The following is a 21,255-nucleotide window of genomic DNA, read 5'->3' as shown; positions in this document are numbered from 1 at the left end:
TATTTGACATCGATGATCGGTGTGACCGTCTTCTGACTACTTGAATATACCGTCTGACCGCCAAAAATATACCAAATCTTCGTTTGGTATTGTCTGTGCAGCCCTGTCACCACTTTGGCCTCCGCTTTGTGCTCTCCTTCCAAAAAAAGAAACGGGAGGACAAGCGATGTTAATTTTAATTTGTTTAAAACAACTGAACTGCCAGCCATAACAATTAATTAAAAAGTGTGCAAGTGCCAAGGCTTCAATTAAAATGTTTGTGACACACCGATCGGCTTTAATTTAACTGTTGCGTGCTGTTTTTGATTTGTCATTCGTTTACGTTTCGTGAGTGTTTTTGTGCGGCGTTTTGTGCGTATTTTTTTGTGGTTAAACAAACTGCAGAAAGTAGAGTGAGTTGATAACGTTGTTGCAGTTTCTCTTTAAGTGTTAATCATCAGCTTAAGAACTAATAATGCCAAATTAGCAGCGGCACAATAGGAAAATGCAAATGCCTTAAAACAGGTTGTCGCCGCTCCCATTCCCGCTACCGCGGTCTCTCTGTTCCCCTCTTTCTCTTTCTGCCGTGCGCTTTGGTATTTGTTGCCTCCGCGGTGTTGTTGTTGCCAACTGGGTACTTTTTTTAACAGTTGCCTTGGTCAATGTACGGCATTAATTACGTTAAAATGGTAGAATTCTCGAAGCCACAGATGCCAAAGTAACTACGTAAAGAGAAGAGAAGAAGTAAGACTAAACTAATTTGCACACTCGCTTTGGCGTGCTAATTCCGCTTACTTTGCTTCTTTTATGTGATATCTTTTGGGTTTGAGGGCGTTTTGCATGATTCATTTGCTGCGTTTGTTTTGTCTTTTGTGTTTGTCTCTGCGAGCACACACACACACACATCGTTGCAGCCAGCAACAACAACTACCTGTGGCATGCAGTTCGCTCAGCTTGTATGTTTGTGTTTGCGCTTGTGCCGCTCAAATGTCAAAGTTGACATTTCGCTTTGGGCGGGATTTCAAATTGAAGGCGAAGAAAGCGGCACAGAGAGCGAAAGAGAGATGGATAATTTTAGACTTTTTATCTATTTTGTACAGTTAAAATTTATAATTTATTTTTATGTGCTTAACTATGTATTATTAAACCTTACAAAGATGAGGTTATTTATATCTATTTAAATGGGAATTAAATCATTTTTAGCAGTAAAAATAACAAATTTCCAAAATGTAGATTTTTAATTAAAGGTTTATTTTGATATATAAAAATTCTTTAGGAATAACCTATATTTTACAATAGTTTTTATTTGTTAAAGTTCCCTTTATAGAAGCCCCCCTGTTTAATCTTAAACTTTTATTTCTTCTCTCTTTTTTTTGCAGTTTTCTGTTATCAACTCGTGTTCGTGTGCGTGTGTGCCTCTATTTGTTTCGTGTTATCTAAAATCACTTTAGCCAGCTAGCAAATGCAGAAAATGCCCTCTCAAATTCTGAACGACGGCAGCAGCGTCAGCTTGAATAGTGCCAGCGTAAACATGGCCAATTCCCCAAATAGCATTACGGTGAAGACCGCCTACAATGGCCAGATCATCATCACCACGATCAATAAGAATATTTCTTATGAGGAGCTCTGCTATGAAGTTCGAAATATCTGTCGATTTCCCATTGATCAGGTAAGAATGTTATTTTAACTGAATATTTAACATTTTCTAAGAGATTTGTTATTTTTTTCAGCCATTTACCATTAAATGGGTTGACGAGGAGAATGATCCCTGCACCATATCATCGAAAATGGAACTGGACGAGGCCATACGGCTGTATGAAATGAACTACGATTCTCAACTGGTCATTCATGGTGAGTGTATTACTATTTTCTTTGTTAAAAATATGTTTTGTTTAAGGATAAGTTTATAGTATTAACTGTGTTCAATTTAGAGATATAAGTTTGCTTAAAATTATAAATTATAAGCTGTATGCGTATAAAAAACCCAAGAAATCAAAGGAACTTCTTTAAATTTAAGGAGTTTTATAATAAGTTTGCCTTTTAGAAGTATCTATGGTTTTGAAATTAATTTAAAAAGTTTCAAGAGTATGCAATAACATAGTTTACGTTCCAAATACTGTGTTTACATTGTTATTTCATATTTTCAACACTTTTTAAGTGGATTACAAAACCCCAGAAAGTTGTGTGTTATTACCATCTCTTGTTAGAAAAGTTAGTGATTTTAATTTTGTTCAACGTTATCTATTAAGCTTCAGTAGCTGTAAATTATCTGTATTAAAAGCAGCCCACCAACGAAAGTATCTTCCTTACCCTTTTCTCCACAAAGTTTACAACTTTTTTGCTTGCATTAAATGGAAATAATTTCATTTAGCTGCCGCAAAATATCCAGTGGGCAATTAATTATCCAATAAGCAACATATCTCGTGGGTGGATCCAATATTTAACCAGGCCTATAAACATTCAGGCCTGATTAAACAATGTGAGAGCAGAGCAGCACGTTCTATTGGCTCAATAAACTTGAGTTTTCCTCGTGAGCTTGTCGGCGGCAAGCAGCAGCTTCTCTACTCAACTTAATAACATAAAATATTAATTAACCCGTACACACACAGACACTCACACGCTCGAGGATCTCGTGTCTTACGGCAATTGCCTTGAGCAGGGAGCGTTTTTCTTCTTTTTATTCTGTTGACTTTTCCCAGCCTCCTCCGACTTGCTTATTTACATATAAAGCTCTGTTGGCTCTTGGCTCGCCGGTCCCCATTTATAATTCATTATAATTAAATTGTTTGCTCCGTGTGGGTTTAAGTTTTTCCCCCTCTCGTTTTTTTTGGAATTTTAATTTTCCTGTCGTGCGGTTTTTGGCGATCTCACTCAAAGCACCCGCTCGCTTACACACTCCCCCCTGTGAGTTTTGTACTTAATTATGCCAGCCGCAAAAACAAAAAGGGGTTTCACTTGCCACATTTGTTCGTTTCGGCAAATGACAAACACAAAACCCTTTCAGACACTAAATTAACAAAATAAGGAGGACTGAAAGTTGAAGATGATGGAATAAGGAATACGCTTTATTGGAAAAATTTTATTGAATTTTAAATCAATTGAGAAGTCGTCTTAAAATATAAAATAAAATTAGTATGTTTATATATTACTATATTTTAATTCTCCAAATAATTAAGATATCCCAAGTTTAGAGCACAGTGAAAATCCAATTTGTTGAAAAAGTGTTTAAAAAATGTGTGTATTGCATATTTTACAACATCTTTCTAATTGATTTCAAATCCCTGGTGATTTTGGCTTCCATAAATACATTTATTATCAATATATGGTAGTACAAGGACCTTTAATATTCACACATTCGATGTCAGCGTAATCCGCTTAAAGGGATTTCCCACTAAATTCAGAATGCACTAACATTTGCCGAGTTATTCACATTATCCTTGGTCATTCCACCATACCTGTGGTCATTCTCTGTTTTTCTTTTATTTTTTCGAACATGAAAAACTCGGAAAAAGGAGGGGAAAAACCAGCTACAACTAACGGCACAGCAGATATGATAACTGCCAGTCGCACTAAACAAAGTTTTATGATGAGGAGGGGGAGGTTACTGCGGGGGGGTTACAGTTTCCGCTTTCGTTTTTCTCTTCTTTTTTTTTGTGGCTTTTTGTTTTTGTGCTTGGGACCAAGCTTCCTGATATTTTGAGGCCATTTCGGCTGCCCATCTCACTCGCACTTGTAGCGCCATAAGGACATGTGTGAGGGGAAAAACGAAGAAGAACGTGAAGGGACAACATGTTAGTTATTGTTGTTGTTGTTATGTGGCCACGTGTGAAAAAATGCGGCTTAAAATGTATTAAAAGCATTCCGTATGCGTGTTAGAGTGGGGGGGAGGGAGACAGAAAGAGGGAGATGGAGCTGGGGGCATTGTCAAGGTATTACGTTACCGTTACACGCACTCCTGCATATGTTAGTGTGTTGGGTCGGTGTTGTTGCCTTTGCTGTTCTTTTGTTGCCTTTTACATGTTTTCTGTTTGTGTTGATTAGTAAATGGAAGTGTGTGTGTGAGTGCACGAGCTCGTGTATGTTTCTGCATTTTTACAAGCTCTTGTTTTGACTCCTCTCCCTTCTTTTTTTTGTATACATATTTGTTTTTCTTATTTTCGTACGTGTATGTTTCTTTATGCCTTTGGTTTACCTTCCGGTTTCATCTCCGGCCAACAATACCTTCCGTTCTGTCCGCTCTTCCCCCCTGCGACCCCTCTCGGCAAAAACAAAACAAAACAAAAAGTACGGAAAGCCTGAAAGCTACCGTTATAATTTATGCGCCTGCAATATGGCAACGCTGCCCTGCGAAAGCAGGCACACACACATGAAAAACTTTTGTCCAGGTCCGAAGAACTTTTTTGGTGTGTTCGTGTGTTTGTGTGTGAAGCCCAAAGGTCGATACACAAGATGCCGTTACCCAGGAGCGAGATGGCGCTAGCTGGCGAGCGGGGAGAGAGAGCATTTCCCCAGTCGAAACAAAAAACAGCTGAGCCAAAACGCAAGGCATTGCCATTTGGGTGAGAGCTGGTCCGAGCTGGCAATGCTTAAAGCGCCGGTCTGCGGCTTTCTCGCCTCGCAAAATAAAGGATATTCAGAGGAGAGTAGTCCTGTGCGTCACCTGACATTGAAGAACTTACGCTCATCCGTTCTCTCTCTGGCAAATTTCCCTAGCATACTTCTCTGCGTCGGCATTTCACTCGCGCGTTGGCCGCTCGCCTGTGTGGAAGTGCCGTGCGGAATTTCGAAAAATCTAACCATTCTCCGGGCTTCAAAGTCGCGTCGCACACACATACACACAGACACACTCACGAACACATACGCACACTGAAGTCATACACATAATTATATATATATATACAAAAATACATGGATTTGCACACAGCTAACGGCATAACGAGTTACTGCGGTGTGAATTAAACACGAAAATAAAGAAAATCGAAAGAAGGAATACAAAATAATAAGTAATAACCAGTGAACACAGCATAATTCCATATAATTATAAACATTTCGGAACTCCAGTGTGCCTGGTTACTCGGCATATCCTGCCGAAAGTCTCGAGGAAGGAAGGAAAAAAAAAATCAATTGCCCCTGGGCAATATTTTTTCGACAGTTCTGCCGAAGTTGTCGTACATTCCTGATTAGTTGCCATACAATTTTTTCCTTTCCCCGAAAAAAGAGACGTAGGGAAGCGGAAAAACAGGATGTGAATGATTAACATAAATTTGTGAATGTTTCTTGAATGGATTGGAAAGGGAACTTTACAAGTGTCTCTAAGGCGAAGGATGTAAGGGGAGTTTTATGTGAATTGTAACAGAAAAATTATTGGAATTTCCTATTATCCTTAATCGGATTTTATCAAGACAATATGTTTTGAATGTGGAAACTGAATTGTAAATATTTGAGAATTTTTTTAGAGGTATTTGAAATAATAAATTATGCAAAATATTGAGCTTAGTAGTGTTCATATTTAAAATTTTACAGATCTTAAAGCCCTAAAAATGTGTACAACATAAGGTTAGAATATTTGAAAACAAATTTATTGCATACTTTAAGACACCTTTAAAGGGATCCTTAAAGATTCTTGGTGAACCCTAGTATATGTTATTATATTCAAAGCACATTTCAAAGAGTTTATTGATTATTGATGATGATTATTTTCCAAAATTCAGTTTATATGTAGTATATTTTCTGTTTTAAATAAAACATCTCCGTTTGTATTATGAACAAGTAAGAAACCAAGTATAGAATATGAATCCCAGACCTTAATTATACTTATATTCAAACAAGGTATCATTTTACCCACTTATTTAGCCTTCTATTTTCATTTATCTGGGACATAATGTAGCGAAAGCGCAAAGCAAACGACACCTGATAAAATCGAATCATTGATTTCCATTTTTCGTGGAATCCCAAACTGTTTTTTTCCCCCGCATTCGGCTTTTCTTTTTGCCATCGCTTTTCTCCTATTTCATTTTTTTTTTGTTCTCTGTTTTTTTGGCTGCTGTGTGCCAGACACTGGCAAACAAAACCACACACTCGCTCAAAGACACACACACACACACACACAAACACACACCAAGTGAGTGTGCAGTGAGTGTGTTTGTTGGTGTGAGAAAATCCCCACCCTAAACTTGACCCCAGGCATTTGCACTTCATCAAGCGCTGCTTGCACTTCTGCGAGACCGTCTGGTTGCCAAAAACTTACCCTATACATGGCTATATATGTATATATTGGTATGTAAGTTGGATGGATCCATTCCATATGCATATACAGACATACATACATTCAGTGTGTAGGCTTTATATGCTGGTAAATGAGTCAGTGGGCTAGGATGAAGCTGCAGGGCGAAACAATTTCCTTTTATTCTTCTGTGGAAAGGCGTTTGGCGTTGGCCAAGCTGTCGCCGCCGTCGCCTTGGTCGTCCCCATCGTCCTGCCATTTAAACTTGTTCGTTTCTTTATGGCCCGAAGGCCCTTCACTCGAACCAGGTGCGCCTCCTCATTCTTCACAAAAGTTAAATCAGCAAATTTCCACTGTTTTCCTTTTTTTCTTCGGATACCGCCGAGTACCCTCCGGGTTTTGTTTCATTTTTTTTTTGGTTTTTGTCGGTTCCCTTTGCAACCTTTGGGAGATTCGGTTCTCCATTCGCGCTGGCTGGTCCTGGCCCCCATTATGATTGTTTGGCAAATTTTAATGATGCCATTGGGCTTAATGAAATTATTGTTAGTTCAGCAAACAAGAAAGCCTCCTTTTGGGCGGATAATGGCTCTGAATTGGATGGGCGGCAGGATGGCAGAATGGCAGGATGGCAGGATTGCTCTGGTGTGGGCTCTGAATTGAATATGCACATGACGTCCGTTTGGCTGGCTCATTTTGCACGCTTATTTCATATTGCTGATGCACTGAGAAAATAATAGAAGAGTTGAGAGGATTAAGAGAGGCATTATTTGTTTATGAGGTATGAAGTTTTGTAGAAAAATAGCCAAATTTTGGGTAGTTTACTTAAAAGCATACTTTATTACAAGTTTTCTCAAAGTTTGTATCTTATATATATTTATTTTTAGGTTTAGGTATAATTTCCTTGTACATGCTTGAAGTTTTATTATATCCTTAAAGGGTACTTTCTTTTAGTCAGAAGCTTGTTACGCTGTGAAGGAGTCATTTCCGACCCCATAAATCATATATATTCTTGATCAGCGTCAACAGACGAGTCGATCTAGCTATGTTCGGCAAAAATTTAAAATTTTCAAAATTTTGAAGATTTTATAAGGGGTAACATCGTTAAAATTGTTAAAAATTGATAAAATGTTGAATTTTTTTACATTTAAAATAAAGTATGCAGATTTGTTAGGCTAATAAAAACTAGCATAGTGAAGCTTCCCAAATCGAATTTAAAGCTTTTTTGGCTTACTTATGGGGTTTTTAAACTTTGATTTCTCAAAAAATTGTTATATAAAAATTTAGTTAAATATCGATACAAAAAATTCAAATATTTTCAACTTAGATGTGATAGATTTCCGATAAGATCCTAGAATTCAATTGCAAACTGTAAAGTTATATAAATTTAAGCTTTTCAAAGTTAGTTTCCTAGTTAGAGTCTTAGATTTTTCTGAGTGTACCACAAACACAGTCTCCCTTTCTTCCCTTTTATTTCGCTGTGTGAAATTTTATAACTGCGCGGGTCGAGGCGAGGCGTTTGATGGCGGTTGGCAGGTGGCACACTCACTGGCCCCGCTTGACGTCACTGGCAAAAGCCAAATTGATGTTTAACTATTGATGCTCCTTGGCCCCGAACTGGTATCTGGTATCTGGTATCTGACGGTGGCCTGGAGATTGTTTCCCAGCCCATTGCCTGCTTATGTTTATCGTTATTGTATCGCAAAGAAACCCGACTCGCCACAATTGCTTGTGTTTGCCTCTCGAATGGTCAATAATTCGGGGCGTGTCGGGCTAAATATCAAAATTTGATGGTTTTGTGATGTAAGAAGCTGTGCTCATTCAAAGCTCTTGGGAATACTTAAGCAGTGTAGTAAATATTAAATAATAGCCCTTTTTTGGTTATATATTTAATCAATATTCAATAACATTCTTTTGTGCAATTGAAGGCAGCTCTCGGGGGATTATGAATTTATGAATGGGCTTATGGGTTCTTTGTAGGCGAAATTGCAATTAGTTTTTAATGTTTACACAATTGTTAGCTATACTTTTTGATAAATAAATAATAGTATGAGGCTTTGTTATGTTTTAACATGACATTTGTGCTTAGAATGACATATTTTATGTAGTACTAACCTTTTCAATTTATATTTTATGCCCTCTAGGGTTATTTACCTTCACTAAATGCCTTAATCCTTAAATCCCTGACTAATAGTGTCTTAATTTATCAATTCAATTGTTGCTATTAATACCTAGGAACCATAAATTGTATTAATTCCCTCCTCAATATTTCCATCAATTGTAAAACGGATTTAATCTGGCTTAGTGCAGTGGGATTTTAGGATTTCAGGACTTTTGCTTGTCCAAGAGTAGGAATTTGTATAGTGAGAGGCTGGAGGGGTTTGCTTTGGACTCTTGTTGGAATGCTAGGATGCTGGACTGCTGGACTGCTGGTCCTGGTCCCCATCCTACAGGGCAAACAAGCAGGCAACCAATATTCATGCTCCAATTGCAGGGAAAACAATGCCGGCGGAGTGTTTATATTTAGCAAACGCTGTAGGATACGGCCAGTGAAAAGCAAGGGGATGGGGATGCTAGGATGCTAGGATCCACCGGAGCAGAGTGGGTGCCCATGCCTGCTTGCTGGTGGTGGTGGCGGCGGCGGCGGCTAAATTTAATTCCAAAATGCATCAGCTCCCTTTTGTTTTTCCCCAGGCCACTAGAGACTGCATCATCAGCAGATAACAGGAGCAACTAGAAAATGAGATGAAAAAAAAACCAAGAAACGCCCGAGAAAATGAGTGCCAAACAAAGGGATCTGCTTGCCTTGTCACGACAAGGCTCTTGTGTCAAGTGGATGCTGTCCACCTAAGGACCTTAGCTGCCTCCCCCTTTGGTTTTGCCCCATTTTCGACCCACTTCGACCCTCGTTAATCATGCGAATTATGCATGAAAGTGGAGTACTTAATTTCAATTGTCTAAACAACAAGCGATTGCGATGTGACCTACCAATACACTTGAAGAAAATTTTCTATTTACACTTGAGTGCACTGGTGGGCGGCCTATTGGGTTGGCTTAGCTTGGCTGGAGATACAGTGGTCGCTCTGATACGAGAAAACTTGGTGGGTTTGATGTTCGTATTATATAAATTTATTATCCTAGTGCAGCAAGTTTACATTTATAGGTTTCTAGGTTTTGAAAGTTGGGTTTTATTTAAAAATTAAAGAAGTAAAACTTTAATTCAAAAATGTATATCATTATTTACAAACTTCCAGAAACGCTTTACCTGGTATACTTTATTTAAAACTACAGTTCCAAATTTATAGCTTATATATTAAAACTTTAAATAGAAAAATTAAACAGATATTTGAATTTCTTGAAAGTTTGAAGACATTTTTACACTCAAACCCTTTTTATCTACGACGTTTTTTAATATTTTGTTTATTGTTTGTTCTAAAACGGATTATTAATTATTATAAAACATCCAAATTTCTTGAATACTCTACAATAAAGTCTTCAAGTTATCTGTTTACTCTGTTAAGTGTTCACTGTACTCAAGAAGGATTGGCAACCGAAGATTGCATACTTATAAGGGCGACTGGGAGCAAATTTCCCTGCGCGCGTCGAGCATTCGACTTACTCTCTCTCTCTCTGGAATCCTTGTTCGCTCTCCATCTCTCTCTGTTTTCGCCAAAATGTCCTTTCTCTTTCTTGCCTTTCACGCCTTTGTCAATTTGCAGCAACTTGTGCGCTCGTTTGACTTGGGTTAAATTGTTTGTGATTGTCGCAGCGATGTCTCTGTGTGGGTTACCGATTTCTCCAAGAGCGTGCCAGGATATCTGTGTGTGTGTGAGTATTCTGTGACAGAGTTGTCAGCTGTTCGGCCTGCATTTCTCTCGCTATCCCCGCGCCGCTCTCTCGCCTCTTTCCCATTATTACACAATTTATATATTTTTTTTTTAGGTGTGGTTTCTGCGGCGTCTGCAACCGGCCACGCCCAGTTCGCACCGCCCATCTCATGGCCACATCCTGGCAGACTTCTCTCTGTGTGTGTGTGCGAGTGGGTGTGCGTGTTAGTTGCTTCTTTTTAATCAATCATTATAAACTGCGAGATCAGCGCAGGGAGCGAAGGGCTGTCGTTTGGCTTTGAAACTTTGCATTGCATAGTTTGCTGCGCCATGTAACTGTAATTGCAACTGGGACCTTGTTCCGCTTTGCTTCGTCCTTAAGGCTCCTGGCTCCCCTCGGCGCTAATGTTTCTACGCGATGTCCTCCAATTTTTCCACGCTCCATTTGAGAAAGTTAAGGCGATGAACTGTGTGGTGGGCAGCGGGGGAAGGTAAATGGTAATGGTATAAGGGGGGGGTGTAGGGTTTGTGGGGTTTTATATTAAGTGGAATTATTGGAAGCACTCGTTCAACAAGAACTGCCGTAAAGAGAAAAGTAATTCAAGTATTTTCCGGTGATTAATTCGCAACATTCAGGCAATCGACATATGGCAATGGATGGTTTTTCTATACCCTTGCAGGACATTTTAATTTTAGTCAGAAGCTTGTTACGCAGTGAAGGAGTCATTTCCGACCCCATAAAGCGTATAAATTCTTGATCAGCATTAACAGCCGAGTCGATCTAGCTATGTCTGGCCAAAATTTAATTTTTTCAAAATTTTAAAATTTTTATAAGGGGTTAAAATTTTTAAAAAGTGATAAAATTTTAAATTTTCTAAAATTATAAATTGAGTATGCAGTTTTATTAACCTGATAAAAACTAACATAGGAAAGATTTCCGAATTGAAATTAATGCGTTTTTGACTAAGTTATAAGTTTTTTATACTTTGATTTATCATAATTATTATAAAAATATAATTTTGATCGATTTCCGATTTAATCTTATAATTCATCAGAATACTGCAAGGGTATATAAACTGTAGTTTTGTAATGCTATTCATTCTAGTTTCTATTCTCCTAAAAAAATTTCTTTAGTAGTGTTTTCTAAATCTTTATAGTGTCAAGAACCCTAGATTTTCTCAGAACCCTAGAATGCGACGAATCCTGATTTTCAAAAATATGTTTAAAGCAAAATATTATTTAAAATTAAAAGTGTTACTGAATTTTTTAAATGTTTTAATAAATGAAAGCATGTGGTGGCTGTTTACAAAAATGATTAGGTTTGGTTATTGTGTAAGGTTTTAGGTGTAAAGTTTTCTTCAAAGACATTTAATTACTTTCCAGACTAAGATTTGGTGCTTAATTAAATCATTTCAAGTTATTATTTGATAGTTTTCCATCGCATTCCCAAACAAGTAATTAAAACTAGGTTTTTCAAAAGCACAAAAGTCGATTGAAACCAGTTGATGTTGCTGGCAAGGCAACTTTCAATTATTATTGCAACAAGTTGCAGCCCACTTACAACCCACTGTGCCTTGTGGCACTTGTACCCCAGCTTTCCCCTCTTCTCTCTCTGTGTGCGGTGACTGTGTGTGCTAATGAAAATAATGCTAATTAATCGTAGAAACAAGTCAAGTGCCACGGAACTGTAAAAGCAACAAAAAGAACGGAAAAATCAAATTAAATCAAAAGCAACAAAAGAAAAGTTAACTCCAAGAAAGTTACAAAGAACAAAAAGTAAAACCCCGTCGCGAAAAACTAAAATAACAAAGTATAAAATGGCCTGGGGCTATTGGTCTGCCACGACTGTGGATCGTGGACGGTCGCCGCGTCGGCTCACCCAGTGTGCCCCACTTCCGGTCAACATAGTGCAGCAGGAGGAGGAGGAGGAGCAGCCCTGCCTGCCCCAACAGCAGCAGCAGCAGCAGCAGCAATCCCAGCAGCAACAGTCACAGACCTGTCCCAGCACTCCTTCGGCGAATCAGCAGGGCAGCGGCAACCTTTGCTACAGCCCCACCTGTCGTTCACGCTGCTCGAGTCCTTGTCCCGGCTCACCCTGTGGCTCCATAACGCCGCCACCTCCGCCGCTGCTTACCTCATCCCAGCAGCATCTGCACTCCAATAAGAATTGTCCGGCCGCCCAGCAGCTGATGACACACCTGGACTATGCGGCACGGAGACAATCACTCGATCAGCTGGACAGTCCACAGGTAATGGGAATTTCATGGTTTCCATTTCACCAAATGCATACATAGGTAACTCTGCTTGAGGATGATTGCGAATTGAGTCACTCCCAGTTTTCCATGGTTTTCCATTTAATTAATATATTTCCCATTAATCATGGCTGACTTCTATAGAAGTAGAAGTATATATACTCTATATAGTATAAGGTTAGATATCAGGAGGTTGTTTATATTTCTTGTGTACTGCTAACTAAATGTCAGTTCTTCTTAAAGAAATTGTTTAAACTAATAGAAAACAAGAGAAAAGTAGCTGTTTTACTTCTACCAAAGACTCTTCAGTATTTGTATTTCTTAACAAATTCATTAAAACCTAACTGGGATATATTAAAACCATATAATTCAGTGATACTTTTCTAGAAAACAATATTAACTAATAGAAGCTTATATCCAAATCTTAATTCCTTATTTCAAGCAGAGTTATGTGTATGTATGAGTAGCTAAAAAGATACAGACCTAGCTAAGATCCCTCATTCTGACGTGGTTATCTATTCCTCCCTCCCAATTTCAAACTTAATCCAGTCCAAGTACTTCGACATCCAGGCCAACCAACTGTCGGACATCATGTGCCGCGGTGCGGTGGTCAGTTCCATACAATCGGCAAACAACACGCTCACCCGCGGCGTATCGCTGCACAGTCGGAGTGGCAGTGCCCATGGAAGCCATCATGGGAGTCATCATGGTAGCCATCACAGTCACAGTCATCATGGCAGTGCCCATGGATCGCTGGGCTGTCTGCAGGGCGGCGTGGGAGTGGGTGTGGCCACGGGAAGCACTGGCAGCATTGGCATGATGTCGGCGGGTCACATCGATACCGGGGACTATGATGTACCACATCCGCATCCCTACACACATCACTACATGCAAACGACGGCCTCGGTGACGCCGCCACATGCCACCTTGAGCAGGCCAGGATCGGCGGGAGCCGTGTGCCAGGGCCACGACTCGGGATCGGACTCCAGTCAGGGCTGCGGTGGCTCTATAATGGGCGGCATGCTGGTCATGGGCCATCCGGGACACATGGGCAGCCTGGGCCATCACAGTGCCGGCAGTGGATCGCTGGGCAGGTGCTCGAGCAGGTGCCACAACACAAATACCACGACAACGGATGACTCGGGCGGTGGCAGTAGCGGCGGCGGCGGAGGTATACCAGGCGGAGGCACTGGCTCCATGTCTGTGGGTATGCCCGGCATGTTGATGGACTATCATCATAGTCATCACAGTGGCAGCGCCGGCAGCGGTCTTAATGGATGCGGCGGAGGAGGTGGAGGCAGCATAGCTGGCGGAAGCATTGGCGGAAGGAGCAGTGTTCTGGGCACCATCCACAATGGCCACGGGCATCATCATCAGCAATATCATCACGAGTGCATCCACTATGAACGGCTGCCAATACCTGTGCCCATACCCACGGTGCCCATGGGCGTGGCAACGCATCCGCATCCGCAGCAGCAACAGCAGCAGCAGCAGATGTCGCAGCATCAGTTGCAGTCGGAGGAGGAGATCGAGCCGGCTTATGCAACAGGTAAAGATTTCGGATATTTATAAAAGGATAGTTATATTTTATATCTGTTCACTATGTATAGTTTTGTCCTTGAATCGTATTTTAAGTTTTTAAATTACATTTTTATTCAATTTTAAAACTTTAAGGTTATTAAAATAATTATAATAAAGTAAAAGTAAAGTATAATAGTTTAAGTTTCCTTTTTTATTAAGTAAACCTTAAGTTCTCTATTTCTTTAAGTAAACCATAATTTAGGTTTTATCATAGTTTAAGTTTTCAATTTTCTTAGATTAACCTAATTAGAGGTTCAATCTAAAATAATTATAAACCATTTGGTTTGATATTAATATTTTTTGACAATAATATTTATTTACTAAGTCTATTGTTGTTTACATATCAACAAGTTTTTGTTGACATATCAAATTTTAAAAAACTCATAACTTTGCCAAAAACGCATTAATTTTAATTCGGAAAGTTTTCCTATGCTTGTTTTTATCAGTTTAATAAAATCGTATACTCAATTTAACATTTAAAGAGATTAAATTTTTTCCCGAATTTTTGACAATTTTTACAATGTAACCCCTTATAAAATTTTGAAATTTTTGAAAAAAATAGATATTGACCGGAGATGGCTTAATCGATTCGGCTAATCTTGCTGATCAAGAATATATATGATTTATAGGGTCAGAAATGACTCCTTCATAGCGTAACAAGCTTCACAATACAATTATAATACCCTCGCAAGTTTATAATTTCTCAGTTTCGTCAAGGTTTAATCATCGATTGTAGAATTATTTTATGAGAAATATGGGAATATATTCTAACTAATATATTTTGTGGATATTTAAAAAAACTGGTAACTTATTATACTATATCCAATCCGGTTAGATATATCTTCCTCCGATTATAGCAATGCATTTTGCTAATCGCTTTGGAATAGTGTCATTACGTTTAGACAGCCAATTTATGGCAGCAGAAAGACACAGCAAATGATGTGCAATAAATTGGTGCTTATCCAAATTTATTAGTTCCTATAAATTATTGATTTTCCACGGCATGCGTTGTACTTAATTTTATGAAATTGCCAGCCCCCGATCTTATCTTAGCGAAGCCATTCGTCGCGCTCTCACTTGCTCCCAATTGGAGGACGGACGGCAATAATAATGTGACAATTCAATCGGCAATCGGCAATCGGCCACTTGAGGCTGTTTCATCGGTTTCTGTTCTGTTTCGCACTTGGTATTATTTTATTTTTCCTCTTTTTTTTTATTGTTCTTTTGTTGTGCTCTTTTGGCATTTTGCCTATGCCTTTTCCTCAACATCGCCGCATTGTGGTCTCAGTTTGCAATTGAAAGTCGCGCGGTGACGACGACGGCGACGCTTTGCGCGTTTATCGAGAGCGTTTTTTTTCAAAGAATATTTTCATACTGGTGACCTCTGAACTGGACCCATAAACACACACATCCGACACACATCTCATCACAATGATCATCTGGAGCGGCTTCTGTGAGGCGGCCCAAATATACAGCACTCAAACAGCGACTTTTATGACCGGGGGACCATCGTGTTAGTATTGCAAGCCAAGTGCCAAGGGGTTTCTCTCATTCACTCTTATTTAAATTGCCAATTAATCAATGTGGATTTTGAGTACAGGCTGCTTTGTCTAACTGGAACGATTTCTAAGTGCATTTCGGAATAGAATCAGTGATTAAGAAGGGTTTACCCTAATCGATACCTAAACAATATTGCTGTAAAGTAAAGTTAAACTTAACTTTTAACTTAAGTTCACTTTAAACTATAACTAGTGATGTATTGAGTAAAAAAAACATCTACTGAAACAAGCTCAAAGTTACAAAAACCAATACCTAAACACAAGTGAAAATATCCTTCTTAAAATAGGGTATGAAATTTCGTGAAATTTTGTCACTAAGACTCTGCTCTAAATATTAGAAAATCAAAACCTACACATTGTCCTAGGCATCGTTTTAAGCATCTCGTTTAAAAAACAATTATTTTCTATTACAAAAACAATACCTACACATACTTGGAATACATTGTCTTTAGTGCTATTCAGATAATGTATAACAACAAATTCTAGTAATTATTGACTGTCTAAAGCAAGTGTAAAATCTAATTTCAAGCCATAATCTTTGCCTTCCGTTTCGACCTTCTAAACACTACCACAACTCAGTGCCCTTCTTTATGACTAATAATGCATATCGCGGTTTTGCTTTTAGCCAATCCCCAGCACATACAACCCACTACTAAATGTTATTCCCCATTGGCCTCCTAGTCACTCTATAAATTTCTGCCTTCGCCTCTTATCTGGCTTTTGGGGCAAGGCATTTATGAGCCAAGAAAAAATACAAACCGCCAGCCAAACAATAATTGCAAAAGCGAAAAAGCAAGAGCAGAGCGTGCAGTATAAACAAATCGGGCAAAGAGCCTATCACAAATTGATAAGGAGAATGCTTCGTGGGGAAATACGAATATATATATAGTGCTAGCATTCTGAATTCTAGGTCAATGTGTGTGAAACCCATCGGTTGTGAAGTGATAACCTTGCGGACGGACAGGCAGAATTATTGAACCCTAGGTTCTCCTGGGGGCGACACTTTAATTGAATTATGAATGAGCGATGAGCAGGCAGAGTACATCTGATAGCCGAACAATTGGTCTCAATTGATGGCTCCTCTGGCTGCTGCTGTCCCGGAAAAGCTTAATTAACATTACTTGGAAAAAGAGAAGAAGAGACAGTGCGAGAGAGAGAGAGAGAGAGTGGGGGGGGGGGAAATCTCTTCTGGCAGCTCTTCTTATCTCTATATCACTCTTTATTCTCTCCACATGGTGCGTGGCACAGAGATAAGAGGGCCCACCAGTGTTTGGCAATCGCATTCGGAGTCCGGAACCGGCTCAGTTGCGTTGTGGGCGCTGACATGTTAACAAGCTCCGGCAGTGGGACAGCAGCACATTCAGTTAATGTGGCTCGGCAAGAATCCGTTTATAAGTACAAAAAACAAAATCACATTAAATTGATAAGCGACCCGCGGCAGGGAAAGAGATTTACCCAATGGGCAAACTAGCCTGCCGTAAGCATGCCCTGCAATCACTTACCACACACAAAAAAAGACAATATTAATAATACTCTATATCTTATTATATCATCATATCATTTATATTTAATCCTTAAATAATTGTGCTTTTGTGTCTGCTCTTTACAGTATTCCCCAATGTTCCTCAAGCGCCGGGATTGTCCTGCGATGGCGAAGATCGTAAGTATTTAAGTAGTTGAATAGTATAAAATACTTGGAAATATGAAAATATATCAATAGGTCTATTGATTTCTTTAAAAAATAGATAATTATTATTAGCTTTGAGGTCATTTGAGATAGTTTATAAGCTGCAAACAAGCTAAATACTAATAAATGGTAACATTTGAAACCTTTTGTTTATATAAAAATATATAATTTTATAAACACTTGTTCCCCGTTGCATTATCATTACTAATTTGTACTTTATATTGCCTTTGTTTTGCCTGAACACAATCCATTCAACGAACTTTGCTTTATAAAGTTCTACAAAAGATAACTATTTAATATTGATTCACCATATTTACTGATTCATTTTAGACTTATAAATAAAGGTTCTGATTAATATTAATATTTACCAGTAATTATTAAAACACTTTTAAGATAACATTCAGTTAATTTCTCTAAAGATATATAAAAGGAAGCTCTTTAAATCTGTATTATAATAGTTAAATACATGTTCTTTACCAACAAACCAATAGCAATCTTATCAATTTAACTGCTATTTCTTAATATTTATTAAAATTACCTCAGTTGTATATATACAAATAGTTATAATTTCAAATTCAAAGCCTCATCTAATCTTGATTTATTTTCCAGGCAGCATCTATCGACGCGGTGCTCGACGCTGGCGCAAATTGTATCGCGTCAACGGACACATCTTCCAGGCCAAGCGTTTCAATCGGGTGAGTCTCTATCCATCCCCTAAATCTCTACTGGAATCTTGTACTAAATTCCATTCTCCTCCCCCTATATACTTTCAGCGTGCTTTCTGTGCGTACTGCCAGGATCGGATCTGGGGCCTGGGCCGTCAGGGTTTCAAGTGCATCCAGTGCAAGCTGCTGGTGCACAAGAAGTGCCATAAGCTGGTGCAAAAGCACTGCACCGATCAGCCGGAGCCGCTGGTCAAGGAGCGTGCCGAGGAGTCCAGCGATCCGATGCCCGTGCCGCTGCCTCCGTTGCCCTACGAAGCGATGGGCGTGGGAGCAGATGCCTGCGAGACGCACGATCATGCGCACATTGTGGCGCCGCCGCCGCCAGAGGATCCCCTGGAGCCGGGCACCCAGCGCCAGTACTCGCTGAACGACTTTGAGCTGATACGGGTCATCGGACGCGGTAGCTATGCCAAGGTGCTGATGGTGGAGCTGCGGCGCACTCGACGCATCTACGCCATGAAGGTGATCAAGAAGGCTCTGGTCACCGACGACGAGGATATTGACTGGGTGCAGACGGAGAAGCATGTGTTCGAGACGGCCTCGAATCATCCGTTCCTGGTGGGGTTGCACTCTTGCTTCCAGACGCCCTCCCGGCTCTTCTTTGTCATTGAGTTTGTGCGTGGCGGCGATCTGATGTATCACATGCAGCGGCAACGGCGGCTGCCCGAGGAACATGCTCGCTTTTATGCGGCTGAAATCAGTCTGGCGCTGAATTTCCTTCACGAAAAGGGAATTATCTATCGCGATCTGAAGCTGGACAATGTCCTGCTCGACCACGAGGGACACATTAAGCTGACGGATTACGGCATGTGCAAGGAGGGCATACGGTCGGGCGACACCACCTCCACCTTCTGCGGCACACCTAACTATATAGCCCCGGAGATCTTGAGGGGCGAGGACTATGGCTTCTCTGTGGATTGGTGGGCCTTGGGTGTCCTCCTCTATGAGATGCTGGCTGGACGCAGTCCGTTTGATCTGGCAGGAGCCTCTGAGAATCCCGATCAGGTGGGTGAATCTATTAACTCTCTCTTTACAAATTTATAACTAATGCAATGTTATTTGCTTGATTAGAACACTGAGGACTATCTCTTCCAAGTGATCCTGGAGAAGACCATTCGTATTCCGCGCTCTTTGAGCGTTCGAGCGGCCTCGGTGTTGAAAGGTTTCCTCAACAAGAATCCTGCTGACCGTTTGGGCTGCCATCGTGAGTCCGCCTTCATGGATATTGTCAGTCATCCGTTCTTCAAGAATATGGATTGGGAATTGGTGAGTCCAATGCCGGTTTCCCTCATGTTTGCTCTGTGTGTGTGTGCTGCTACTGCACATGTTTGTGATGATGATCGGGAGAGGTAGTCTTATTGGGAAATTGTAAGATATAGAAGCTAACAAGGTGTCGCAAAGGTTAATGTAATAGCCATAGAGATTAAGTTTATGATTCAAACGTAGGTCAGGTCCGAAGTAACTTATTACCTTAACGTTGTGGTATTGCTTTTACTTACAAATCAAATTAAAGATAAAATTGATTGATAGTGATCGCTGTTGCTCACCCATTATCTTGGATATTAATTGATATCTATTATTACGTGTATGCGCGTTAAAGATAGCACAAAAGGAGGTGCAACCGCCTTATATACCCAACCTAGACACCGGTGATCCCTATGTGACAAGCAACTTTGATGTGCAATTTACCCAAGAGCCGGCTGAACTAACGCCAGACGATCCGTAAGTCGAATATATAGCGATTGAGCACCCCGAAAGATGGCAAGTTGTGTTAGTTATTGTTTGATTCCTTGCATGAAAGATCACAACCTTTATAGAGCTCGTCCAAAGCAGGTAATTTGTTCGTATCGATCAGCCGCATCTCCCTGCCATTGAACCCCTCCTCTATCTCTGTATCTGCCTTTAACCGAATGGAATTCACTCTTACAATGATTTTAATCATCATCATGATCATAATGCTCAAGCGCCACACCGATGACATGCCAGAGAAAAACGAGACTTTTTGTGTTTGCCCCAATTGGCTGGGAGTTTTTTTCTTCTTCCTAATCGATCTTATGATTTTCTACTACTATCCCCCTCATGCACACCCAAAATCGATAAATCGCAATCACGCAGCTTGAGCGCAAACAGGTCACGCCACCATTTAAGCCACGCCTAGACTCAGATCGCGATCTGGCCAATTTCCCGCCCGAGTTCACCGGCGAGGCCGTGCAGTTGACCCCGGATGATGAGTAAGTTTCCATATTTTCATCCAACTTTCTACTTAAGTCTGGATTTTTGCTATACATTGATTAATATATGTGATTTTCCTTGATATTTTCTCAGTCATGTGATTGATAACATCGATCAATCCGAGTTCGAGGGCTTCGAGTATGTGAACCCCTTGCTGATGTCGCTGGAGGATTGCGTCTGACACCACGAAATGTGTGATTTGCATCCGTATAATATGCGGGTAAGTGTAGGAAACTAGTAAAAATATATTATTTTGCAATTTATTAATATATTTATATAAATATTCAACAGCTCTATGGCGAGGATTCCAGTGATTACGATTCCGTGGCTGATGACCTGAGTCTCCTGCATTTAAACAGCGCAGCGGGAGGAGCTGGTGGATCAGTCAATAGCAATAACAATCTCAGCCAGCAGCAACATTATCGTCAGCAGCCGCAGCAGCAACAGCAGCCGCAACAGCAGCAATATCATCCCTACTCGCAGCAGCAGCAATTACAGCAACTCCAGCAGCAGCAGCAGCAACAGCAGCCACCACAACTTCATCATAATGGTAACAATAACATTCATAATAATCAAATGCAAGCAAATAATAATAAAAGTCTACTGCAGCACATGTTTTGCCTTCCATTGAACTAATTAAAATAACAAATTAGATAAAATAAAACCCGACCCCAAAGCCACACAGCAACAACAGCAAATAGTAGCAGAGCAACAAAATGAGAAAATTAATAACAATTTCGTAACTTACAAGTTATAAATACATATATGTACTCTCCTCTAAACAAGCAGCAGACACGAAGAAGACTTTCACATAGGCAAAGTAGTAATATATTTATTATATATGTACGTAACAGTCACAAGTTGCAAGTATTACACTAAAAAAAAGGACATAAAAAGATTACTTTACTACTTAAGCACCTAGGCAGCCAGGCAGCAAACAGAAACAAAAGAAAGAAACCATTTCATAACTCAATGCAAGACTTTTCACCGCGAGGAGAACTTAGGGAGATGGAGAAGGAAGTGCAACAAGAACTTTTTAAGCTAACATCATACGAAATATATAATTTTTAAACGTTTAATAATACTAACAAACAGACATTTCAAGTTTGATTTAACTGGAGCAGGAGGACTATATATTTCAAATGAATCAATCTATCTAATATCTAAGCATATGTAATGAAATATAAAATGTA

The 21,255-nt window shown here is 39.8% G+C and overlaps 1 protein-coding gene across 14 annotated transcripts; it reads left to right on the top strand.

The window, feature by feature from the left end:
• Positions 1-77: 77 nt before the first annotated feature.
• Positions 78-20,527, top strand: aPKC (protein kinase C iota type). Of its 14 annotated transcripts, none has more exons than XM_020944478.2 (10): positions 78-392; positions 1,359-1,648; positions 1,710-1,830; positions 17,028-17,078; positions 17,715-17,800; positions 17,879-18,835; positions 18,902-19,096; positions 19,431-19,552; positions 20,156-20,282; positions 20,354-20,527. In XM_020944478.2, the coding sequence occupies exons 2-9, from the start codon at positions 1,442-1,444 to the stop codon at positions 20,241-20,243; spliced, it is 1,827 nt and encodes a 608-aa protein (XP_020800137.2). In that variant the 5' UTR covers positions 78-392; positions 1,359-1,441; the 3' UTR covers positions 20,244-20,282; positions 20,354-20,527. The 14 variants fall into 14 exon arrangements, with proteins under 14 accessions (XP_020800137.2, XP_020800136.1, XP_086683164.1 ...); XM_020944477.2 differs by lacking the exon at positions 19,431-19,552 and adding an exon at positions 19,946-20,061 and having other exon boundaries at positions 82-392; XM_086827038.1 differs by having other exon boundaries at positions 131-255.
• Positions 20,528-21,255: the final 728 nt, after the last annotated feature.

Source organism: Drosophila serrata, unplaced genomic scaffold (genome assembly GCF_035046125.1).
Source record: "Drosophila serrata isolate PLE 108 unplaced genomic scaffold, ASM3504612v1 contig_165, whole genome shotgun sequence".
In the NCBI taxonomy this organism is placed as follows: Eukaryota; Metazoa; Arthropoda; class Insecta; order Diptera; family Drosophilidae; genus Drosophila; species Drosophila serrata.
The sequence above is the reverse complement of the archived record's forward strand: the minus strand, read 5'-3'. Positions and strand labels throughout refer to the sequence as shown.

What these genes read in the sequence shown, in the direction of transcription:
- aPKC (XM_086827036.1), top strand. Translation starts at nt 11,844, where the DNA reads ATGGCCTGGGGCTATTGGTCTGCCACGACTGTGGATCGTGGACGGTCG. An exon ending in CGAGCCGGCTTATGCAACAG is followed by an intron (nt 13,828 to 17,027) that starts GTAAAGATTTCG and finishes TGCTCTTTACAG; the next exon opens with TATTCCCCAATGTTCCTCAA. An exon ending in AGAATATGGATTGGGAATTG is followed by an intron (nt 19,097 to 19,430) that starts GTGAGTCCAATG and finishes TGCGCGTTAAAG; the next exon opens with ATAGCACAAAAGGAGGTGCA.